Genomic DNA, 24,977 nt, shown 5'->3' on the forward strand with positions numbered 1-24,977 from the left:
GGAGTTTGCTATGTTTCGAGGTCGGATGAGTGAGATATGACCTTTTGAAGATAGGCTGTCCAGTTAAGGAAAGTTAGCCGAAAATAAAGAGGGGTATTTTGGTCTTTTCCTTACCCAACCAGATTTAATTCGTTTTTAATAATATTTCAAGGGTCTAATCCTATTAGGTTCAGTTTTATAATCCTAAAATACGCCTAGGGTTTTAGTTGAGAATTCAAGAACAGAAAGGAGGAGAAAAGAAAAAGGATGAAAGTGTTCGTCGAGATTCTTGCATCTTGTTGCGGATTTTCGCCATGGGTTTGATCCCTAAGAGGTATGTAAGCTTCCATAGTGTTGGGTTCTTTCACCCGCACGCCAATCATGATTTATTCAGCGTAATTTCGTTCTTGAAATTTAAAGATTAGAGTTCTTGATGAGTTCTTGATATGTGTTCTTGAAGTTTCATTAAGTTTTAATATAAGATTTTGCTTGGGTCAAATTTAAACAACCATATCTCTTAGAATATTAAGAGTTACGTGAGCCATAACCTATTCAATTAAAGGTTATTGAATCTACTTTCCAACCCTACCAATTTCGCGTCAATCCAATATTTGAGTAAAAAGTTATGACTATTTTAGTAACCTATACAGTGCTGTTACGTATTAGCCGACGGGAATATATTGAAAATAATCGTTTTTGTCTTTTTACCTCCAAGAAAGCCATCAACGAATTTCTTGACAAATAAAAAGCTCAAAACAATCAGATTTTCATCTTCACTCATGAAAATCATATTTTTTGGCCATAGAGATTTCAAGAAACTAACTCGAGAATCTCAGGAAAAGTTTTCTTGATTGTTTACCTTCAAGCTAGGGTTTCAAGGCTTCTAATCAAGTTCTTCTTCAAGATTCTTCAAGAATCTTGTTCTTCTAGGTATGTAAGGCTATCATAGTGTTGGACTAGTTCGTCCTCACGCCCTACCTCTACTTTCAGATCAGTAAAAGAGTAATCTAAAATACTTTCCCTAGATTTGAGTATTCTTGAGATAAGTTGATTTTGAGTTCTTGAATTCACGTTTCTTTTAAAAGTTATATTCCTAATTATCGAATAGCTATATTGTTATTGAGATCCTTCATATCATGAATCATAACTCTTGAATTCATAATTCAAATTCAAGAGAGAGTTAAGGGTAGAGTTCAAGAAAGCCTTTTAGTTCAATTGTGAATCCTTTGAGATCAACTATCGATTTGAACTAAGTTTTGAGGAAGTAAGTCAGAGAATGAGAAGAGTCAAATACATGAGTTTCATAATGTTATGTAGACCTATGAGTCAAGTCGTTCATGCCCATAAATTCCGCATGAACTCCAGAAGTTGAGTATCTTTGAGATGAGTAGTATCTTCAAGTTCTAAGTCTTGAGTATTGAGTTCCTAATACCATTTGAGATTATATTTCTAAGCATGAGACTATTACATGTTACCCATAAAGTCTTTGAGTTGAATTGTTCATGCCCATAATTCCGCATGAATCCTATAAGTCGAGCAGTCTTGAGAAGAGAAGTATCTTTGAGTCCTTGAGTTGAGTCGTTCATGGTCATAATTCCGCATGAACCCTCTGAGTTGAGCATTCTTGAAATGAGTAGTATTATTGAAGTTCTTGAGTTCCAAGTATTTGAGTTCTTTCTGTGGTTATTGAAAACCTTGCATTGAGTCGTTCATGTCCATCATTCGACACGAACCACATTTTAAGAAGTCTTTTACAAATGTTTTACCTTTGTTTTAAGACTTAAGTTTTGAGTTCATTAAAGAGTGAAGAGTAAAGTTTGAAGTCCTTTTCTTCAAAAGTATATGGGGACTAAGTATTCCCAAAGAGTTTATAAATGTTTTCACATTTAAATAAGAATGGAAACTGAGATTTCCAAAGGGCTTTCGGGCTAGTTTTCAGAAAAGAGTAATAGCTTTCTAAATGAAGCAAGTAGGGAAACTGAGATTTTCAAGATAGCCTTTGAGCTAAGTTTTTGAGCAATTATCTCAAATCAGCAGAAAGAAGTATGTTTTTAAAACATAAGAGCTAGTATATTTTTGGGAGTAGTATTGAGCACCGATATGGGGGAGAGTTCAGACAACTCACAGCCCCCATAAACCATGTAGCCATCATGGGTAGAAAAGGGTCATACTTTTTAGATGAACCCTTTTTCGCATAGACTAGTGGATCCATTAGTAGTTCAGGTCCTATACTTTTGGCCGGGTATAGGATGCGCTGGCAGCGTGAGGTAGATCGCTGTATCATCACTATAGCTCTTATGTGATGGTTGTCGGTTAGAGAAACTCCCACAGAAGTTATTGTATTTTTATATACATCAGTTTATTGTATTTTTATATACATTTCAGAGTTATGTTGTATCCTTGCATACACACAGATTTGACAGCATGTTTTTAAACAATTTGTTTCTTTATATTGCACTTGTTTTAAATTGTTTTATATTGAAATGAGTTCAGTCATATTTAGTTGAGTATTCAAAGTTGAGTATCCAGAGTCGAATATCATATCTTTGAGTCGAATATCATATCCTTGAGTTGAGTATCTAATCTCGGAGTTGAGTATCTTATCCTTGAGTACTTCTGAGTTGAGTAAGTTTGAGTAGTTTTGAGTACCCTTGAGTATTCCTTGAGTTGAGTAAGTTTGAGAAGAGGTAAGTATGTTTCATTTCTATCAAGTTTCAAGCTTATGTTTATGTTTTAGAATTCCTCTTACATGCTCGTACATTCCACGTACTGAGCCATTTGGCATGCATCTTCTCATGATGCAGACACAGGTATTCAGGATCATCAACAGGAGCTTCGTTAATACATCCAAGAGTTCGATTTAGCTATGGTGAGCCTCCTTGCTTTCAGAGGATTTCATTTACCTTTCAGTTATATCAGTTGTTAGGACGTCGTGGGTCTTGTCCCGACTTCCATCTTTATCAGTTAGAGGCTTCATAGATAGTCAGTATAGTTGAGAAGTCTGTATCATTTATTTTATTAAATGTTTTAAAGACTAAAGTTGCATTTTTATGGCGAGTTGTATATATTTTATTATACAGAGTTTTCTTTGGACTTAAAGTTTGTATTTAAGTTTTATGAACTTTTATTTCAGTTTTTAAGCTTTGTATGCTTGAATCAGTTTTCCGCTTGTAGTCAGCCAGGATGAGGGTTCACTTGGGGACCAGCAATGGTCTTCAAGTTCCTGCCACGTCCAGGGTGTAGGCTCGGGTCGTGACAAATACATTCAGATTTAACAGGTTTCAAGAACACTGTTAGCAGAGGTGGGAAAAAGTATTATATTACTTTGGTTGATAACTTTTCTAGATCCACTAAGGTATATCTTCTTAAGTCTAAAGATGAAGCTGAAAGCGTGTTTTTAAAATTCAAAGCAGAAGTGGAAAATCAATTAGACAGAAAAATCAAAAGATTTAGATCTGATAGGGGAAATGAATATAGTACTAAAACTCTAGAAGATTTTTGTGAGAAAAATGATATTATACATGAGTTTAGTGCTCCCTATACTCCCCAACAAAATGGTGTACCCGAACGGAAAAATAAAACCCTTAAAGAATTAAATGATGAATTCTATGCTTTTAAGCTCTGGTCTATCTGACAATATGTGGGGAGAAACAGTCTTGTTTGCGTGCTATATTCTTAATAGAGTCCCTCATAGGAAGTTAGACAAGACCTCATATGAGTTGTGAAAAGAGTTTTCTCCTAACTTGAAATTTCTGAAAGTGTGGGGGTGTTTGGCTAAGGTTGGTCTACTTGATTTTAAACGAGTAAATGTTGGTTCTACGACTTCTGATATTGTCTTTATTGGTTATGCTCAAAATAGTGCTGTATATAGATTTATGTCTCTCAATGATCCACTCTATTTGTGAATCTAGAGATGCATAATTTTTTGAGCATATTTTTCCTTTGAAAAATAATGTGTCGAGTGGCGTGCAAAATAATGCTTCTACATCTATGTCTGTTAGTTCTCATGCTGTGCCTTCTTCTAATGTTATTTCTAATAAGCATGAAAATGAACTTAGAAGGAGTAAAAGACGTAGAATTGAGACAAATTTTGGTCTTGATCTTATCACTAATTTCTTAACTGAAAATTTTGATATTAATAGTTTAAATGATGAATTAGTGTCTATCTATTTAATATAAGAAGACCCTAAGACTTATGATGAATCTATGAGATCAAAAATGTTATATTTTGAAAAAAGACTATTAAAAGTGAATTAGACTCTATAGTTTCTAATCACACTTGGGACTTGTATGATTTATCTAAAGGTTGTAAACCCATAAGTAGCAAGTGAATATTTAAGAAGAAATTGAGACATGATGGTACAATTGATAAATATAAGGCTAGACTTGTGATTAGGGGTTTTAACCAAAAGAAAGGTGTTGATTACTTTGATACATATTCTTCTGTAACTGAAATAACGACTATTAGGACTCTTATTGCTTTAGCCGCTATTCATGATTTAGTGGTAAATCAAATGGATGCCAAAACAATATTTAAATGGTGATTTAAAGGAAGAGATCTATATTTATGACTCAACCAGAGGGTTTTGTGGTTCCAGGACAAGAGGATAAATCATGCAAATTGAGAAAGTCCTTGTATGGGCTAAAACAAGCACCTAAGCAATGGTATGAAAAATTTAATATCACATTAGTGAATAATGACTTTATTGTAAATTCATCTGATACATGTGTTTATTCTAAGATGATAGGTTCAGATTGTGTCATTATATGTTTATATGTAGATGGCATGTTAATATTTGGTCCTAATGTGAATGTTATTAATGAGACCAATAACTTTTTGTCTTCTAAATTTGAAATGAAAGACCTTGGTGAAACATATGTGATTTTGGGAGTTAAAATCAAAAGAATTGCTGATGGTTTCTTTTTGTGTTAGTCTCATTACATTGAAAATATGTTGGAAAAATTTGATTGTTTTGATGTAGTTCCAGTGAGAACTCCTTATGATCCTAGCATACACTTGAGGAAGAATAAAGAATCTAGTGTTTCTCAAACTGAATATGCTAAAATAATTGAAAGCGTAATGTTTCTCATGAACTATACTCGGCCTGATATAGGTTATACTGTTAGTAGATTGAGTAGATATACTCATAATCTCAGTAGTGAACACTGGAATGCTCTCCATCGCTTGCTAAGGTATTTGAGAGGTACTATGAATTGGTGTTTGCATTTTAACAAATTTCCTGCTGTTTTAGAAGGTTTTTGTGATGCAAATTGAGTAATTGACAATGATGAAGTTAGCTCCACCAGTGGCTATGTGTTTACTTTGGGTGCAAGTGCTATTTCGTGAAAGTCTTCTAAACAAACTTATCTAGCACGTTCTACCATAAAATCAAAATTCATTGCTCTCGAGTTGGCAGGGAAAGAAGCTGAGTGGCTAAGAAATCTTTTGGCGGATGTGCCATTGTGGGGAAGACAAGCTTCACCAGTCTCTCTTCATTGTGACTCACATGCATCAATTTGAATTGCCAAAAATAGTGTGTACAATGGAAAAAGAAGATATATTTGCATGAAACATGGTGCGGTTAAACAATTATTGAAACTGGGTGTTATTTCCTTAGAATATGTAAGGTCCGAAAGAAATTTGGCGGATTCTATATATGACCAAGGGCTTGACAAGGAAAATAATCCTTGAAACGTCGAGGGGGATGGGGATAAAGCCCATTGATTGAGGTAGTGTGGTGGACCCATAAGGCCTCAATATACACCACATTTTCTATCCCTATGGCGTGAGGCAGTGTTTTATAAGGTTGAGATTATTTTGCTCTTAATGATTCTATAGTTGTAAGGTGGTCTATTTGAGATAGACTTGATGGAATCACCTATGTGAGTGTAAAGGCGTGGTTGCCTTTTATAAAAGACTTGGATTGCCTTTCTAGAGCACTCATAAGATCCAAGGTGTGTGCATGACCATAAAAGCACATTGTTGGATCGCGGAGTTTGCATAAAATCAAGGATATGGTATGTGTTGTGGGGGTCTCAACTTATGTCCATTTAATTCAAGAGTACTTCACTTTTTGGATATGTGTTGTTGCCTCATTTCACTACGTGCCAATTCAAATCGAAAGATATTGACACTTAAGTACATGTTCCTTTCTTTTGCCCATAAATTATTCTTATTCTTTATCTTTGCATTAGTGGAGGATTGTGGATAATATTCCTTTTCTTTTAATGCAAATGATAAGTTACATCTTTTAACTCTCCGTAATTAATCTTTGTGAACATTGCTAAGTCGTTAGTATATGTGAAATAGGAGAGTTACTTCCACATTAATGGTTCACATTTATCTCAAGTGTCAGTTTCTTAACTTCGTAATAAAATATATGAAGTATTCAGAAGACTTGAAGTTAATTTTGTATTATGACAAATTTGTCATTAAAGTAAGAGTACATTTATTATACGCTAGTTTCTTACATTCTTTTGATGGTTGAAAACGTAATGATTTTCCTATTTAAGGAGTATCATTTGGGAGCTAAACACACACAGAAGAAAAACAAAAAGTTATTCCTTTCATTTACTATCTCCTTCACTAATTCCTTTATTGGCTTAAATAATCCTTCTTCCTATTGTGGATTTCTGGGCAATTATTTTTGTGCAATCCAAACTTTCAGCCATGAGTGCACGTGTTTGAGAGTAACTGTGGAACCTTGGGGAGCGACCGGCTACAACGATTTGCACCGTAGTCGGGCCGAAATCGCTTTCAAGGCAGTGGCTTGCCACGACACAATGTTTGTGATAAGCTATTTACTACTTTGTAATTCCAATCCAATTTCAACATTGTAGTATTTTTTCCCAACTTGACTTTCTTATCATTGTTGTAAACTCCACACTCCCCACCCCATCCTACTCCTTCATCCGATGTTGTTTTGCTAGATATTACAATGTACAATTATTTAAAAGATAAAATATTTATTTACTTACTTATCAAACATTTTAAAAAAATTAAGTAAGAGCTCCACTTGTTTTTTAAAAATATATTATTATTTTTTATAGAAAATAACTTTTCCTTCATATTAAATACACCCTTAGTTGTATTTGTTTTTTCTTTGTTGGAGTATTTGAGCAACTGGTAAAGTTATTGCCATATGATCAAGATATTACAAATTCAAACTTTGAAAATAACTTGTTTCAGAAATAATGTAAGGTAAAACTACGTACAATAAATTTTTATAATCCAATATTTCTTTAATTCCGCGCATGGCGAGAGTTTAGGGGTCGTTTTGTGTGAGGGATAAAAATAAATAGTATTGAGATAAAATTTTGGTGTCTTATTTGATTACCATGTCTGGAATAACTTATCTTGCCATTTATACCATAGTGATGAGATATATTATCCTATATATATTTTGGGAAAAGTTATTCCAAGAGAGCTAATCCCAAAATAATCAATCCTGAGATAACTTATTCTCAACCAAACGATATCGTATAAGAGTACCTTTAGTTGAGTGACAGATGCGGGCGTGCAATTGACAAACACCATGCTATCATTGTATTACATCTAATAATGTTGTGTGTGCATGTGTCCTTTGAAAGAAGGCCCCTAAAGTATTGTGTCCACTTGAAATTAATAGCAAAGGATAAATTGATATAAAAACTTAAAATTATATGTTTAAGTGATTAGAAACCAAGTTAGAATTATAAGTCGAAAATTTGAATTTTATAAGAGGAGTAATATATTAGACTCTGTATATATCAATAATTTATACCTATTAAATAAATTTTTCAACAAATATACATAGTCATAATCAAAATTATTGAATTCTAATAAAAACGTAAGTCAAACCTAAAAAAATATTTACACAATTGGTCAATATTTATATAGGTAAATCTCTTTAATTATATATACATGACAACTATAGTCTACTCTCACAAAATAAAATTTAGAGATCGTTTTTGTTTTCTTCACTATCATTATATAAAACTTCAACTCTATGATAATATATATATTTCTTGATGATAATGAAGTAACTTTAGAGAATAAAAACTTTGCTAGTTTTGCTTCAAACAGGTAATAATTAATTGATAGAGAACATGTATATATTTCTTGATGATTATGAAGTATAATTTAGAGAATAACTTTGATACTTTTGCTTCAAACATGTAATTTATAATCTTGTAAATACAATTAATGGACTAATTATTGTTTAATTAGTGCATTTTGCCTTTTTTGAGGGCCTTGAGATCAGCATAATGCTTTGTTATCCATCCTTCAATGATTTTAACTTCTGTGTTCCTTTGCATGGTTAGCCATTCTGGATCAGTTGAGTCTTTAGAAAGAATGTCTAGACAATGGGAACCTACAAAAAAAAAAAAAAAAAAAAGAAGAAGAAGAAATTAGAGTTGACATGTATATTTACAAGAAAAATAAAATATTTGTTATTCACCCGGCATTTGATAGTCATTTCGATTAATCTGGATTCACTTTGTTTTGCACATTAAAGGGGAAAGCGCTTGGGTAAAGCTTACAAAAGTAGCCACTTTTCAGCTCTTGTGACTTAAGGTTAGTTATTGTAATTGAATTTCACTTGTGAAATTTTTGAAACTTCATGACAATAGCTAATTTTCAAAGACATGGCCAAAACGTAGCCGGTAGGTGTTGTTTCTACGAAGCTCTTGCTCATAGGATTATTTTTATGAACCTAATCTCTTATTAAGGGTCGGAAGAGTTCTATCTATTTCATCATGACCTTCGATTATTTACACGAGATATTAAAAAAATTATTTATAATTATCTTATCAATAATTTGATGATGAAGTAAATATTGTCATACCGTTACGTGTGTGGACAGCTTGTAGACTATGAGATATATCTTGCAAAATCCTAAAATAGAAAAAAAAAATTAATGTAAGAATAAATAAATAAAACCAAATTGAGAAAAGGAAAAAAAAAGAAGTATTGTGTGGGGGTGGGGTGTACGTACCCTGCACTACTATAAGGATCTCTTAGCCCATTAGAAAATATAATATTGCTAGCAAACCTTTGAAGAATTAATTTTATGTCCTGCAAAATCCACTCATTTAGTAAGTTCGCAAAGCTAATATATATATATATATATATAAGAAAAAGTAATAATATGAAAAAATAAGCATAATGAAAGATTGTTGGAAGAGGTTGAGGTTTTGGGTTAGTGTCTTGATGATGAGAAAGAAGTCATCTTCGGTAGAAAGTATTCTATTCTTAAAGTACGATTATTCAACTATGTTATTTGAACTTTTCAAAAATATTGTTATACTCATATCCTTAAATAATGCACTACACATCCGTCGTCATTATGTAATAGCCTAAGCAGCGTAACTTTCCGACATTAATGAAACATTCCCCAAAACAAGTACTGCGCCTTAAAGATAAGTGATTTTTTTATGAAATTTTTTCGAGGGAGGTTTATGGAATATAACTTCTGACCAACCTACCTCAAAATTTTCCATGGGAAAGTCACTTGTTGATCATAGTAGTGTATAAAAAAATAAAAAAAATAAAAGAATAAATAAAAAAATTATATATATATATAATTGACACAAGTGCATGCATAATATGTATATGCGCTCGCTCACTCTCACACGCACTACATATATTATATGATTGCATGTGCATCATCACGTATATAATTATATATCGGATGGAAAATTAAAAAAAGGTGAGATTACCATTATGATAATTAATAAATTAAATTAAGAATGAGAAAGATGCACATACTTGTCCTCCATAATAAGTTGTGATCCAATGTGGACGAGGTGAGACACCATACTTCTTCTTGCAATCTTTTATGAAATTATTCAAATTGAAAGGATCTGAATAGAACATTGTGTCATTTTCCCCACGTCCTACCGGCATCACCATCTCAGTGCATGTCTACAAAATAATAAAATGAGTAAGCTTGTCCGTATCTTGATTATTTCATTACATAGTATATACTTATTACCTCTCATATATTAACACATACGACCTCGAATAATTCTGACTATGAAGGCAAATAGAAGAAGACATTTGTTGTATCTGGTGGGATATAAATTCTCGATCTTCAAGGTTTATATCCATTTCATTGATCTCTAGGCAACAGACCCTTAGGTCCATACTATCAAGTGCCTATTATTAGCTTCAACCAAATATTAGATAAAACTATTCATCAAAATTTACACAGATAAAAAAAATCGTCAAATATTTTTATTTCTACTGAAATTTGGATCATGGTATCCAAAGTTTGCCCCAACGACTTAATTGATCACTCTAAGCCACACTTTTAGAAGGCCTTAGGTACTTATAATCAGGTACCTACTGTTGAAGAAGAAGGAAGCTGATGATTGGAGCATGTCAAATGAACATGTCTAACAAAGTTGACTGACGTGTTGAAGAAGAAGGAAGCTGATGATTGGAACATGTCGAAACAAGTCCAACGAAGCTGACTGACGTGTTTACAACACTGTTGTAGAGTTAGAGTCACACTATGACTAGACTATTTATATCGATTAGGATTATATTACGACTAAGATTAGATTACTATTAGGATTATAGTACAACTAGGATTAGATTATTTATAATTGCATTATTATTATTATAGTAGTAATATGTATTGTAGTAGGACTCTACAATTATTTCCTTATATAAGGAATATGTACTTAACAATTTTAATCATAAATGCAATCTTTGATTTCTCTAATCCTAGACGTGAGATTTCTACATGGTATCAGAGCTTAAAAGCTTTTCCACTCTCTGAGTATTGATGGTAAAAAATCACACGTTAAATTGCAATGGACCTTTTTGTCGACCTCCCACTTCACCAACTCATTGCCGCTTGCTCCATTAAACTTAAGCCAGCAAACTACCTCATATGGAGGACACAAATATCCCAATTGATTCAGGTGATGAAACTAACATATCTCATCTATGAACCAAGTAAAAGTAGTTGTTCCACTGGACAGACTTCTAGGGAAGTTGTAGCGGTTGAGAAGGATGCAAAATATAGTGGCACCATTGATGACTGGAAGGAGAAAGATCTGTTGCTAAGGAGTTGGATCAAAGACACCTTGACCGAAGAAAGCATGTACCTAATTGTGGACTGCTCAACTACCAAGGAGATGTGGGAATGCTTGAAAAAAACTTATATTCAAGCAACAAAAGCAATTAATTTTGCTAGAAATTTAGGTCTCAAATACAAGACCTTTAGGACTGTCATATTAGTTAAGGCACCATATTCCACCCTTAATCAATTTGTTTATGCTCTCACGAGTTTTGATATAAGGGAAGATGAAGAAGAGGTGTCACAACAAAATACAACATGGTATTCTCTGCCCAAAAAGGCTGGTGAAGAGGAAACAACAACATCAACTCCAGAGAAACAGATTTCAAGCCTCTTGGATAGGGAACAAGTTCTCAGAATAGTCAATATGGACCAGGTTCTCTGAACAATAAAAGTTTTCAAAGTGAAAATAAGGAGAGGAATAATATTGAGTCATGTCAAATTTGTGGTAGGACCAATCATACTGCTCTTAAGTGTTTTTACGGGTGGGACTACTCGTATCAATCTACAGATGAACTATCACAAACAACAACTAGACATCACATTCATACCGAAGCATTGACAAAACAAGTTTTGATGGGTATTCGAAGCAAGCAAGGAGTAACAGTTCCCTCTACTCTCTAGCTTGAGGGGAAGTGTTGAAGAAGAAGGAAGCTGATGATTGGAACAGGTCCAACGAAGCTGACTGACGTGTTGAAGAAGAAGAAAGCTAATGATTGGAACGTGTAGAAGGAACAGGTCCAACGAAGCTAACTGATGTGTTTACAACACACAGGTTTACAACACTGCTGTAGAGTTAGAGTCACACTAGGATTAGACTACGTATATTGATTAAGATTATATTACGACTAGGATTAGATTGCTATTAGGATTATAGTACAACTAGGATTAGATTATTTATAATTGCATTATTATTATTATAGTAGTAATAGGTATTGTAGTAGAATTCTAAGTATAGTTAACTTAGGACTCTACAATTCTCTCCCTATATAAGGAATATGTACTTAAACAATTTTAATCATCAATACAATCCTTGATTTCTCTAATCCTAGACGTGAAATTTCTACACTTACTACCTCCCATCATTAGTGTCGAGCAATTCTGATCCCATCAAGACTTCAGCATATGGAGAAAAAATCATCTATATTTTTTTGTTTTAATTGTGATTTGAACCCCATATCTCCAAAGTCATGTGTATTATTCATGTTAAATAGACTACTATGTCAAATTTCTAGGTGTTCACAGTCAGATCACTTATAAAGTAATTTCAAATATATTTAATTAATAACCTGATAAAAAATAGTAACTAACCTATTATATCCCGATACAATGCATGTAAACTATATTTTAATACAATCAATATATAACTTAAATTCTCGATTAAATTAGTGTGTCTTAGTATAAAACTTACTTGCCATCTCCATCCCAAATCTGTTTCACTAGGCTTGGGGTTCATGTTGTGACAAGATGAATTTCCTTTATATGCAACAATTCCAGCAAAAATTCTATCAAGAATATGACTTCCTTTTGGTGCACCATCAATTCCACCACAAACTATTGTCACTGGGTAACTTGGTGGACTGTTATACTGAGCAGCCTCGGAATACATTGAATCCAAATAATCCTTCAACTCAAATGGATCATTCAACTTCCTTAAAATACAAGAAATCAAGACTAAATAAATATAGAAATAAAAATAAGATTTTTTTTTAAAAAAAAATACACAAACAGATAAAAGTGATTTGATGATGAATTACTCAAGTGAGATTTGTAACTTTGAATATAAGACATGTAATAGATACAGTTGACCTGATGATGTAAAAATTACTTACATTGACGATGCATGTATATATATAATTTTTGCAAAGAAAGTTCTTATACAAAAGGATAGGTATCGATTAAAAATGTAAAATTTCTAATCATGAAAATAAAACAGATTGCATGCTCTAATAGATAAAGATAACTTAATAGTATAAATTTTTTTCCTGTTTAGAAAAAATATACTGTCATAATATTAATATTGATTACTTGCTACAATAAATACAACTGTTTAATAATGTAAAAAAATATTATCATCAAATCAGCCAAAGGATATTTATACTAAATAAGATTTTTTTTATTACTAGAATAGATAAAAATAGCATAATAATATGAAAATTATGATAATATATATAACTTAAATTCTTACGAACAAGTCTTGAATTTCCGACTGAGATAGGAGAGTCCATTTTTTCTAGAAGCAATCTTGTCAATTATTTCCCATGATTTTCTTATATTATGGTAACAACTCTTACTAGCTTCCTGAAATAATTATAAAATTAATTAACTTGTTAGTTAAAAATATAAAAAATAATAAAGGACTTTTTTAAAAGTTTTTTTTTAAAAAATTAAATAGATTTCTTACTTTAAAATCCCTTGACACAACTGAATAATATCCATTTTGTGGAGTGATATTATCAAAATAAAGAATTGGAGCTGATGAAGCTAAAGCACCAAGAGCTATATGTGGATACTTCATTCTAAACCAAGAAGCAAGCACTGCAAAATAAAATAAATTAGAGAAAAAGTTTTGATAAAATTCAACTTTAAGGGTGTGTTTGGTACGAAAGAAAAAATATTTTTGAAAAAAATAAGTGGCTTTTCTTACTTATTTTCTTGTATTTCAGTACATAAGTAAAATATATTATTCCTCTATTTCAATTTGTTTGATCTATTTTTCTTTTTAGTATATTTCAAAAGAATGATCTTACCTTTTATAACGACTCTTTAATTTCAACGTTTCACATGACATGTTTAAGATCACAAGATTAAAATATTTTCTTTATTTTCTTAAACTCCGTGTCAAATCAAAATAAACCAAATAAATTGAAACAAAGAAAATATCCTAAAAGCAATTGTATAATATAGATAAATATTATGGAGTGGAGTGAAGGTAAGGTCGTGTGAGGTAGTGGGGTGGAAAAATGAGGTGTGTTGGACGGTAGGATTAACGACAGAATCAATATGAAATATCACTTGTGAAATGTATTTCTCCTACTTCAAAAGTTCTGACCAACACAACATGAAAAACATAAAAATATTTTTTGAAAAATATTTTCTTCATACCGAACACATCCTAAATTACCTAAAATGACTTATCTTTAAAAAGAAAATTAAGAAGGGGATTTTTTTTCCTTACTTCCTCCATAGGATCCTCCAATGACAATAATTGGAGAATTTTTTGCTGAATATTTTTCTTTAATATGTAACAAAAGTTCTGCATAATCAGCTATAGCTTGTGCTGAATTGAAATATCCTCTAGTATCTTCATCTTTTACAGCTTCTTCCATTGTCTTAAATGGTGATGATTCTCCATAATACCTATGCTGGAAAATAGTTTGCCAAAATTTTTAACATAACATATAGCTAGCATATATAATGACAGAAGTCAAAGAAGATTCAAAATCTACGATATATTCTTAATAAATAAAAAGATCTTGAGGACAAGAAAATACCATCATAGTATTTGGATGTCAATTATGAATTTTTTACCATATTCTATTATAGCTCACTGATCTAGTGCTCTTGCACTAATGATGAACGCGGTTAAAATAATTAGTGTAAAATTCTTAGACACTCTCATTTGACTATTATAAATTTTGAAGTTCAAACATGAAATTTAAAAATTTGAGTTTTTGAAGTTGTGTTTTGACATGCATTTTACATTTTTTTTAAATTGAAAAGTTTTTTCAAATTTTCAAAAACTGATCAAATTAATACATGATCAAGCAGATATTTAAAGATAAAATTTCAAAATCTGCTCATAAATTTATGGTCAAATGCAAATTAAGTTTTAGTTAACAGAAAAACATGACAAAACAAAGTAAAATGAGTTGGTAGTTTTAATTGATACATATACTTGATGGAATATAATTAATGAATTTAATTACCTCCATGTAAACAAGAAGAGCCTTAAATTGAGGTGCAAAATCAGTGAGAAATCCAACACCAAGAGGGTCTCATCAATAGAAGATTCAGCACCAAGATAGGCAAAAATTGGAGAACTTGAATTGGAACCACCCCAATACTTAGAATTAATTATATACCTTTGTTTAAAAGTTGAATAACTTTTTGGTCCATAATTAAAATGATCAAGTGTTTGTTTATAGTAGTAAGTCTCAAATTCTTTTGGAAGATCATCATTTGTTGAAGAAGAAAAGGTATTAGAATGATCTTGAAGTATATTTTCAATAAGTGGCGTTAGTCTTGGGATTTTATGAGGTTTTGAAAAAATTAATGATGTTTTTGTGAAGATCAATAAAAGAAGCCATTGAAATAAGAAAAGTTTATTCATCTTCATTGCAAAAAATAAAAAGAACTTTGGTAAAGAAAAATAATGTTTCTTGGTGATTCTATGTATCTTATTGTGGATGTATTTATAAGTATTGTTGATAAATATATTTATTATCTTAAAAAGTATAAGAATAATATTTGAAATTATTTTTATCAATTATTAAAGATGGTCAAAAGAATTTATTACATATTATTATATTATACTATTTTAGCCTTATTAATATTTTCTCTGTCCATTTTTATTTGTCATGTTTTGAAAGTCAATTTGACTAATTTTCAAAGTTAAATCAAATTATATTAATCTGATATTTTAAACAAAAAAATTAGATATTTAAAAATTGTACAAAAAATACTATTAGGTGCAATTTTTTGCATATCAATATGATGGGAAAATACATCATAAAATGTTAGTCAAAGTTTTTATAGTTTAACTCTAAAAAGGAAATTATGATAATTAAAAGTGGACGGAGGTAGTATTATACTTACCATGTGATGCATGCATAATTCAATAATATATCTAACAAATTTCTTTTTTTTTTTTTCTCTTATTCATTGTCTGACATTTGTTCTGAAACTCGATTCATCCGAATTCGTTGTTCCTATAGCTAAGATCCGTTAAAAGAGAATACCTTTCTCTATTATGATTCTGTCATTAAGACCTACTAATCTAGATTCGCGATATCTAAGGTCCATTAAAAGATTCGAAAAAACTTCATGTTTATCAATTTTTTCCATTTTCTAGGCAGGTCTAAATACAGGGCATATGATTATGGAGTAAAACTCATAAATAACCATCTTTCAACCCCTATAATTAAAAAATATTCAATGTCATATGATGAAAAGAGAGTCTATCGAAAACAGCCTCTCTATTCCGGAGATTTTTTTCCTTTATTTCAGAAATAAATGTAAATTCTATATATATTTTATCCTCTTTAAATCTGATTTATGGAATCACACGGAATATATATGTATTCATTATCATAGAATTGGACTCTAATGGGGAAAAGTTAAATATTTTGGGTCTCTGAAAAACTTGGTCAAAGATGTTATACTTATGGTTAACTGCATTTATTCTAAAAATAAAAAAGATTCAATTTTTTTTTCAAAAAAAGATGACTTTAAATCATGAATCACATTGTGCCCTTTTATGATCACTATTCCAGTTTCATTGAGTAAAGCTAAGAGACTTTTATGAAACTTCATCATTACTATAAATAACTGACTTCTTGTTACAATAATTTGGCCTTATTAGACACAATTAGTATGCCACTGCAATTTGGAGGAGAAACAAAGATTTTAGAGAAAAGAATAACAAACTTTTTTTTAAAAAAAATTACAAAATTCTTCATCCATACGAAAAATAAATTGATCTTGAAATAATAACGACTAATTACTCTTGCTATAAAATAAATTTGTATCTTATCTTTATTACATATTCTTCTAGAAACAATTTCAAAAGAATCGAACTGATCACTAAAACTATTAATTTTAAAGCCCAAAATAAATAAGTTTATTTTTTCTTCAACCTTCTACGTGAATACTTGATCAATTAATATAAGACCGAGTGAGTATATACTCAACCACTTGCAATTTCATCATGATTAGGGAATGTATGTCTCCCACTTTAAAAATTAAAGGTTGTGTATCCATTAAATATTATGGAGGACTAAGAGCAAAGGTCAACTATATATTATCTCTTGATAATGAGTGCTTTTTTGGGGGGTAATATAATTATTGGGTTAATACTAGTTAATTTGTCAGTGTGAATATAGATTAAGATATCATTACTAAATAATTAGGATCGTTTATTTTCTCAAAATTTAAACTTATAAAATTTATCTTTATTGAAAATAAGTAATACAAATGATCGAATAATGGCTAATAATAGTAATCGTGGACTAATTATTGTTTAATGGAAATATAATTAGTGCATTTTGCCTTTTTTGAGGGCCTTGAGATCAGCATAATACTTTGTTATCCATCCTTCAATGATTTTAACTTCTGTGTTCCTTTGCATGGTTAGCCAATCTGGATCAGATGAGTCTTTAGAAAGAATGTCTAGACAGTGGGAACCTACAAAAAAAAAAAGAAAAAAAAAGAGAGAAGAAATTAGAGTTGACATGTATATTTACAAGAAAAAAAAGTTTTTATTTGTTATTCACCCGGCATTTGATAATCATTTCGATTAATCTGGATTCACGCGATTTGCACATTAAAGGGGAAAGCGCTTGGGTAAAGCTTACAAAAGTAGCCACTTTTCAGCTCTTGTGACTTAACGTGAGTTATTGTAATTGAATTTCACCTGTGAAATTTTTGAAACTTTATGACATTAGCTAATTTTCAAAGACATGGCCAAAAAGTAGCCAGTAGGTGTTGTTTCTACGAAGCTCTTGCTCTTAGGATTATTTTTATGAACCTCTAAAATCTCTTATTAAGGGTCGGATAGGTTCTATCCATTTCGTCATGACCTTTGATTATTTACATGAGATATTAAAAAAAATATTTTAATTATCTTATATATAAGTAATCTGATGATGAAGTAAATATCGTTTTCACATAATTGTAAATATTGGCATACCGTTACGTGTGTGGACAGCTTGTAGACTATGAGATATGTCTTGCAAAACCCTAAAATAGAAAAAAAAAATCAATGTAAGAATAAATAAATAAAACCAAATAGAAAAAAGGAAAAAGAAAATTGTGTGGGGGTGGCGTCATGTACATACCCTGCACTACTATAAGGATCTCTTAGCCCATTAGAGAAAATAATATTGCTAGCAAACCTTTGAAGAATTAATTTTATGTCCTGCAAAATTCACTCATTTAGTAAGTTCACAAATCTAATAAGCATAATGAAAGATTGTTGTAAGAGGTTGAGGTTTCGGGTTTGTGTCTGTAGAAAGTATTTTATTCTTAAAGTAGAATTGTTCGACTATGTGTTCAAAATTTTCAAAAATATTATTAGACGACTCACATCTCAAATTCTTAAATAATGCACTACACATCCGTCGTCATTACGTAATCGTATAATTTTCCGACATAAATTCGAATTAATCAAATATTCCCCAAAACAAGTACCGTGCCTTAAACATAAGTGAATTTTTTATGAAAATTTTTCAGGTCTGTGAAATATGATTTCTGACAAGCAATTTCTGACGAACCTCCCTCGAAAATCTCCATGGGAAAGTCACTTGTTAATCATAGTAGTATATATATATATATATAACTGACACACGTGCATGCACAATATGTATATGTGCTCGCTCACTCTCACATGCACTATATATGTTATACGATTGCACAGGGGCGGACTTATGTGGGTTTTAGGGGGTTCGGCAAAAAATTACATTGTATATATAAAGTAAATTTTCTGTATTTATGGAGTTATATAAATTTTGAATTCCTTATAAATAAAGAGACACTGATGGCGCAGTGGCAAGACCCCTTGAAATTAAGTTGTACGTCACTGGTTGAATCCCGGTGAAAGCGTTTTATTTTTTTCAGTACTGTTTTTCAATGTTTTTTTACTTTAAAAAACGTGCTAAAAGTGTGGTTTTAAAAAAAAAAACCAAGGTTTCCATTTTTAAAGGCTTATTTACACGTTTATACTTTTATTTTTCGAACCCCTGAACGAAAATCTTGGGTCCGCCACTGCAATTGCATGTGCATCATCACGTATATAAATATATCAGATGGAAAATTTAAAAAAATGAGATTATCACTAAGATAATTAATAAATTAAATTTAGTATGAGAAAGAAGTATGTACTTTTCCTCCATAATAAGTTGTGATCCAATGTGGACGAGGTGAGACACCATACTTCTTCTTGCAATCTTTTATGAAATTATTCAAATTGAAAGGAGCTGAAAAGAACATTGTGTCATTTTCCCCACGCCCTATAGGCATCACCATCTCACTGCATGTCTACAAAATAATAAAATGAGTAAGTTTGTTCGTATCTTGATTATTTCATTACATATAGTATATACTTATTACCTCTTATATATTAATACGCACGATAACGAATAATTCTGACTATTATTAAGGCAGATAGAAGAAGATATTTGTTGTATTTGGTGGGATATAAATTCCTGATCTTCAAGGTTTACATCCATTTCATTGATCTCCAGACTACAGACCCTTAGGTCCATACTATCAACTGCCTATTATTAATATTAGATAATACTATTCATCAAAATTTACACAAATAAAAAAAATCATCAAATATTTTTATTTCTACTAAAATTTGGACCATGTTGTCCAAAGTTTGCCCCATCGACTTAATTGATCACTCTAAGCCACGCTCTTATAAGGCCTTAGGTACTCATAATCAGGTACATACTACCTCCCATCATCGATGTTGAACAATTTCGACCCCATCAAAACTTTAGCATATGGAGAAAAAACCACATACTATATTTTTTTGTTTTAGCTGTGATTTGAACCCTATATTTCCAAAGTCATGAGTATTCATGTTAAATTGACCACTATGTCAAATTCTCATGTGTTCACAGTCAAATCACTTATAAAGTAATTACAAATATATTTAATTAATAATCTGATAAAAGTAGTAACTTTACCTATTATATCCCGATACAGTGTATGCAAACTATATTTTAATACAATCAATATATATAACTTAAATTCTCAATTAAATTAGTGTTTATTAGTATAAAACCTACTTGCCATCTCCATCCCAAACCTGTCTCACTAGGGTGGGGGTTCATGTTATAACAAGATGAATTTCCTCTATATGCAACAATTCCAGCCAAAATTCTATCAAGAATATGACTTCCTTTTGGTGCACCATCAATTCCACCACAAACTATTGTTACTGGGTAACTTGGTGGGCTGTTATACTGAGCAGCCACTGAATACATTGTATCCAAATAATCCTTCAACTCAAATGGATCATTCAACTTCCTATAAAAACAAGAAATCAAGACTAGATAAATATAGAAATAAAAATAAGATTTTAAAAAAAATTACACTAAAACAGATAAAAGTGATTTGATGATGAATTACTCAAGTGAGATTTGTAACTTTGAGTATAAGACATGTATATGCTATCATGAATACAATTGACCTGATGTAAAAATTACTTACATTGACGATGCATGCATATATATAATTTTTTGCAAAGAAAGTTCTTATACTATTCGTTCACTTAAAGGATAGGTATCGATTAAAAATGTAAAATTTCTAATCATGAAAATAAAACAAATTGCATGCTACAATAGATAAAGATAATTTGATAGTATAATTTTTTTCGTGTAGAAAAAAAAATACTATCATAATATTAATACTGATTACTTTACACCGAGTTGTACGTCATTAAATTAGCCAAAAGATATTTATATGTAAATAAATAAAAATAACATAATAATATAAATTTTTTAATAATATATATAACTTAAACTCTTACGAACACGTCTTGAATTTTCGACTGAGATAGGAGAGTCCGCTTTTTCTAGAAGCAATCTTGTTAATTATTGCCCATGATTTTCTTATAGTATGGTAACAACTCTTACTAGCTTCCTGAAATAATTATAAAATTAATTAACCTGTTAGTTAAAAATAAAAATAAATAAATAAAGGACTTATTAAATAGATTTCTTACTTTAAAATCCCTTGATACAACTGAATAATATCCATTTTGTGGAGTGATATTATCAAAATAAAGAATTGGAGCTGATGAAGCTAAAGCACCAAGAGCTATATGTGGATACTTCATTCTAAACCAAGAAGCAAGCACTACAAAATAAAATAAAATAAAATAAATTAGAGAAAAAGTTTTGATAAAATTCAACTTTAAAGGTGTGTTTGGTATGAAAGAAAAACTATTCTTTTTCTCTGAATTTTTTTTTTTAAAAAAAAATAAGTAGATTTTCTTATTTATTTTCTTGTATTTCAGTACATAAGTAAAATATAATATTCCTCCAGTTCAATTTGTTTGATCTATTATTCTTTTTAGTACATTTAAAAAAGAATTATAATCCTTACCTTTTATTAATGACTCTTTAATTTCAACGTTCCACGTGGCATATTTAAGACCACAAGATTAAAAAAGATTCTTTATTTTCTTAAACTCCGTATCAAATCAAAATAAACCATACAAATTGAAACAAAGAGAATATCCTAAAAGTATTTGTATATAATATAGACAAATATTATGGTGTGGAGTGAGGGTAAGGTCGTGTGCGGTAGTCAGGGGCGGACCCACATTGAGGGTATCGGGTGCTCGAGCACCCATTGACTCCGACGAAAATTTGTGTATGTTCATTAAAAATATTGAAAAGTTGATATAATTAATTCTTGAGCACTCATTAACCAAAAGGTTTGATGGGCGCTTTGGTTCTCAAATGCAAGGTAAGGCTTGCGCTAACGACCTAAGTGTGAGGGTTCGAGTCCCAATGAAGGATTTTTGGTTTTTTTTTTTTAACATCTTCTATAAATCTTATCACTGCTATATGTTTGCTTCTTTTTTTTTTTACTTCTTCGCTAAAGGAAGTGAGCACCCATAACCTTAAAATCCTGGATTCTCCACTGGCGGTAGTGGAGTGGAAAAGTGAGGTGTGTTGGAGGTAGGAATGACGACAAAATCAGTATGGACTATCACTTGTGAAATTTATTTTTCCTACTTCAAAAGTTCTGACCAACACAACAAGAAAAAAATTAAAAGTATTTTCTGAAAAATATTTTTTCCATACCGAACACATCCTAAATTACCTTTTTTTTTCAAAAAAAAAAGAAAAAAGAAAATTAAGAAGGGGATATCCTTTTTCCTTACTTCCTCCATAGGATCCTCCAATGACAATAATTGGAGAATTTTTTGCTGAATATTTTTCTTTAATATGTAACAAAAGTTCTGCATAATCAGCTATAGCTTGTGCTGAATTGAAATATCCTCTAGTATCTTCATCTTTTACAGCTTCTTCCATTGTCTTAAATGGTGATGATTCTCCATAATACCTATGCTGGAAAATAGTTTGCCAAAATTTTTAACATAACATATAGCTAGCATATATAATGACAGAAGTCAAAGAAGATTCAAAATCTACGATATATTCTTAATAAATAAAAAGATCTTGAGGACAAGAAAATACCATCATAGTATTTGGATGTCAATTATGATTTTTTTACCATATTCTATTATAGCTCACTGATCGAGTGCTCTTGCACTAATGATGAACGCGGCTAAACAATTAGTTTTGAATTCTTAGACGCTCTCATTTGACTATAAATTTTGAAGTTCAAACATGAAATTTAAAAAATAGAGTTTTTGAAGTTGTATTTCGACATGCATTTTACTTTTTAAAAAATTGAAGTTTTTTCAACTTTTCAAAAATTGATCAAATTTCACGATCAAACAGATATTTGAAAATAAATTTTCAAAATCTACTCTTAAAATTTATGGTCAAACAAAAAAACATGACAAAACAAAGTAAAATAAAAGAGTTGATAGTTTTAATTGATACATATACTTGATGGAATATAATTAATGAATTTAATTACCTCCATGTAAACAAGAAGAGCCTTAAATTGAGGTGCAAAATCAGTGAGAAATCCAATACCAAGAGGGTCTCTATCAATAGAAGATTCAGCACCAAGATAGGCAAAAATTGGAGAACTTGAATTGGAACCACCCCAATACTTAGAATTAATTATATACCTTTGTTTAAAAGTTGAATAACTTTTTGGTCCATAATTAAAATGATCAAGTGTTTGTTTATAGTAGTAAGTCTCAAATTCTTTTGGAAGATCATCATTTATTGAAGAAGAAAAGGTATTAGAATGATCTTGAAGTATATTTTCAATAAGTGGGGTTAGTCTTGGGATTTTATGAGGTTTTGAAAAAATTAATGATGTTTTTGTGAAGATCAATAAAAGAAGCCATTGAAATAAGAAAAGTTTATTCATCTTCATTGCAAAAAAATAAAAAGGACTTTGGTAAAGAAAAAGAATGTTTCTTGGTGATTCTATGTATCTTATTGTGGATATATTTATAAGTGTTGTTGATAGTAAAATATAAAGTATAAGAATAATATTTGAAATTATTTATATTTATTACTCCCTCCGTTTCAAAAAGAATGACCTCCTTTTCTTTGTAGTTAGTTTAAAAAAGAATGACCTCTTTCTTTTATTGGTAACATTTTAATTTCAATTTTCCACGTGGCATGTTTAAGGCCACAAGTTTAAAGGGCAATTTTGTACATTTGACATAACTTTAATTTAGGACCACAAGATTCAAAAGTCTTCTTTATTTTCTTAAACTCCGTGTCAAATCAAACTAGACCATTCTTTTTTAAACGGAGAGAGTATTAAAGATGGTCAAAAGAATTTATTACAAATTATTATCTTATACTATTTTAGACTTATTAATACTTCTTTTGTCCACTTTTATTTGTCATGTTGTGCTTTTAGTTGTCCATTATTGACTTGACACACCCCAGAAACTATAAATCGAAGGGTAATTTTACTATATCACCCTTTGAATATAATAAATTTAATGTCTTGAAAAATGTAATAAGGAAATGACTATAATTAATGATAAGAGCAAATTAGGAACTAAATGTAAAATTATCCATTTATTTCATAAAGTGGACAAGTATTGTTGGATATCTCAAAATAGTATAGTGGACAATTATTGTCGGACGGAGGGAGTAATTATTTATTAGTTTTTTCTAGATTGGTCACTCTATCAAGGGTATAATAGGAAGAATATAGTAACTTATGTATTTGATTTTATGAAATAACAAGTATTATGGTTCAACTATTTATAGAAAAGGATGACAAATAAAAACAAAACGGAGGAAATTATATCTTATTGTTGATATATTTATAAGTGTTTCACTTTATACCATGTGATGCATGATTCAATAATTTATCTGACAAATTTCTTTTATTGTTTTTCTCTTATTCATTATTCGGTGTTTGTTCGAAAGCTTGATTCATCTGAATTCGTTGTTTTTGTAGCTAAGATCTGTTAAAAGAGAATACCTTTCTCTATTAGGATTCCATCATTAAGACCTACTAATCTAGATTCACGATATTTGAGGTCCATTAAGAGGTCGAAAAAATTCTTTATCTATCAGAATTTTGCCTCTAGACAGGTCTAAATTCAGGACATATGATTATGGAGTAAACTCATAAATAACCATTCATCAACCCATATAATTAAAAAATATTCAATATCATAGAATGAAAAGAGAGTCTTTTGGAAACATCCCCTTTATTTCGGAGATTTTTTTTTCTTTATTTCAAAAATAAATATAAATTCTACGTATATTTTATCCTATCATATTTATGGAATCAAACTGAATATATGTATCCATCATCATAGAATTGGACTCTAATGTGGAAAAATTAAATATTTTTGGTCTCTGAAAAACTTGGTGAAAGATGTTATACTTATGGTTAAGTGCATTTTTTCTAAAAATAAAAAAGATTCCTTTTTTTTTTTTGCAAAAGAAAGATATGTATCCATTATCATAGAATTGGACTCTAATGTGGAAAAAAATATTTTTGGTCTCTGAAAAACTTGGTCAAAGATGCTATACTTATGGTTAAGTGCATTTTTTCTAAAAATAAAAA

The 24,977-nt window shown here is 30.5% G+C and overlaps 2 protein-coding genes across 2 annotated transcripts; both read right to left on the reverse strand.

Annotated features, from left to right (window-relative positions):
- Window positions 1-8,098: 8,098 nt before the first annotated feature.
- On the reverse strand, window positions 8,099-15,384 carry LOC125818171 (uncharacterized). Its single transcript, XM_049497711.1, is given in 10 exon segments — window positions 8,099-8,333; window positions 8,808-8,857; window positions 8,958-9,037; window positions 9,731-9,886; window positions 12,463-12,703; window positions 13,240-13,352; window positions 13,456-13,589; window positions 14,230-14,416; window positions 14,981-15,051; window positions 15,054-15,384. Coding segments are annotated over 10 exon segments (1,512 nt in total). The 3' UTR covers window positions 8,099-8,184.
- Window positions 15,385-17,167: 1,783 nt separating this feature from the next.
- On the reverse strand, window positions 17,168-23,352 carry LOC125818170 (uncharacterized). Its single transcript, XM_049497710.1, has 9 exons — window positions 22,899-23,352; window positions 22,174-22,360; window positions 21,004-21,137; window positions 20,809-20,921; window positions 20,066-20,306; window positions 19,152-19,307; window positions 18,110-18,189; window positions 17,962-18,011; window positions 17,168-17,456 (listed from the first exon to the last, which is right to left on the reverse strand). The coding sequence occupies exons 1-9, from the start codon at window positions 23,307-23,309 to the stop codon at window positions 17,308-17,310; spliced, it is 1,521 nt and encodes a 506-aa protein (XP_049353667.1). The 5' UTR covers window positions 23,310-23,352; the 3' UTR covers window positions 17,168-17,307.
- Between the last annotated feature and the right edge of the window lie 1,625 nt (window positions 23,353-24,977).

This window comes from Solanum verrucosum, unplaced genomic scaffold, assembly GCF_900185275.1.
Source record: "Solanum verrucosum unplaced genomic scaffold, falcon-dt-bn FXZP01000253.1, whole genome shotgun sequence".
Classification (NCBI taxonomy): Eukaryota; Viridiplantae; Streptophyta; class Magnoliopsida; order Solanales; family Solanaceae; genus Solanum; species Solanum verrucosum.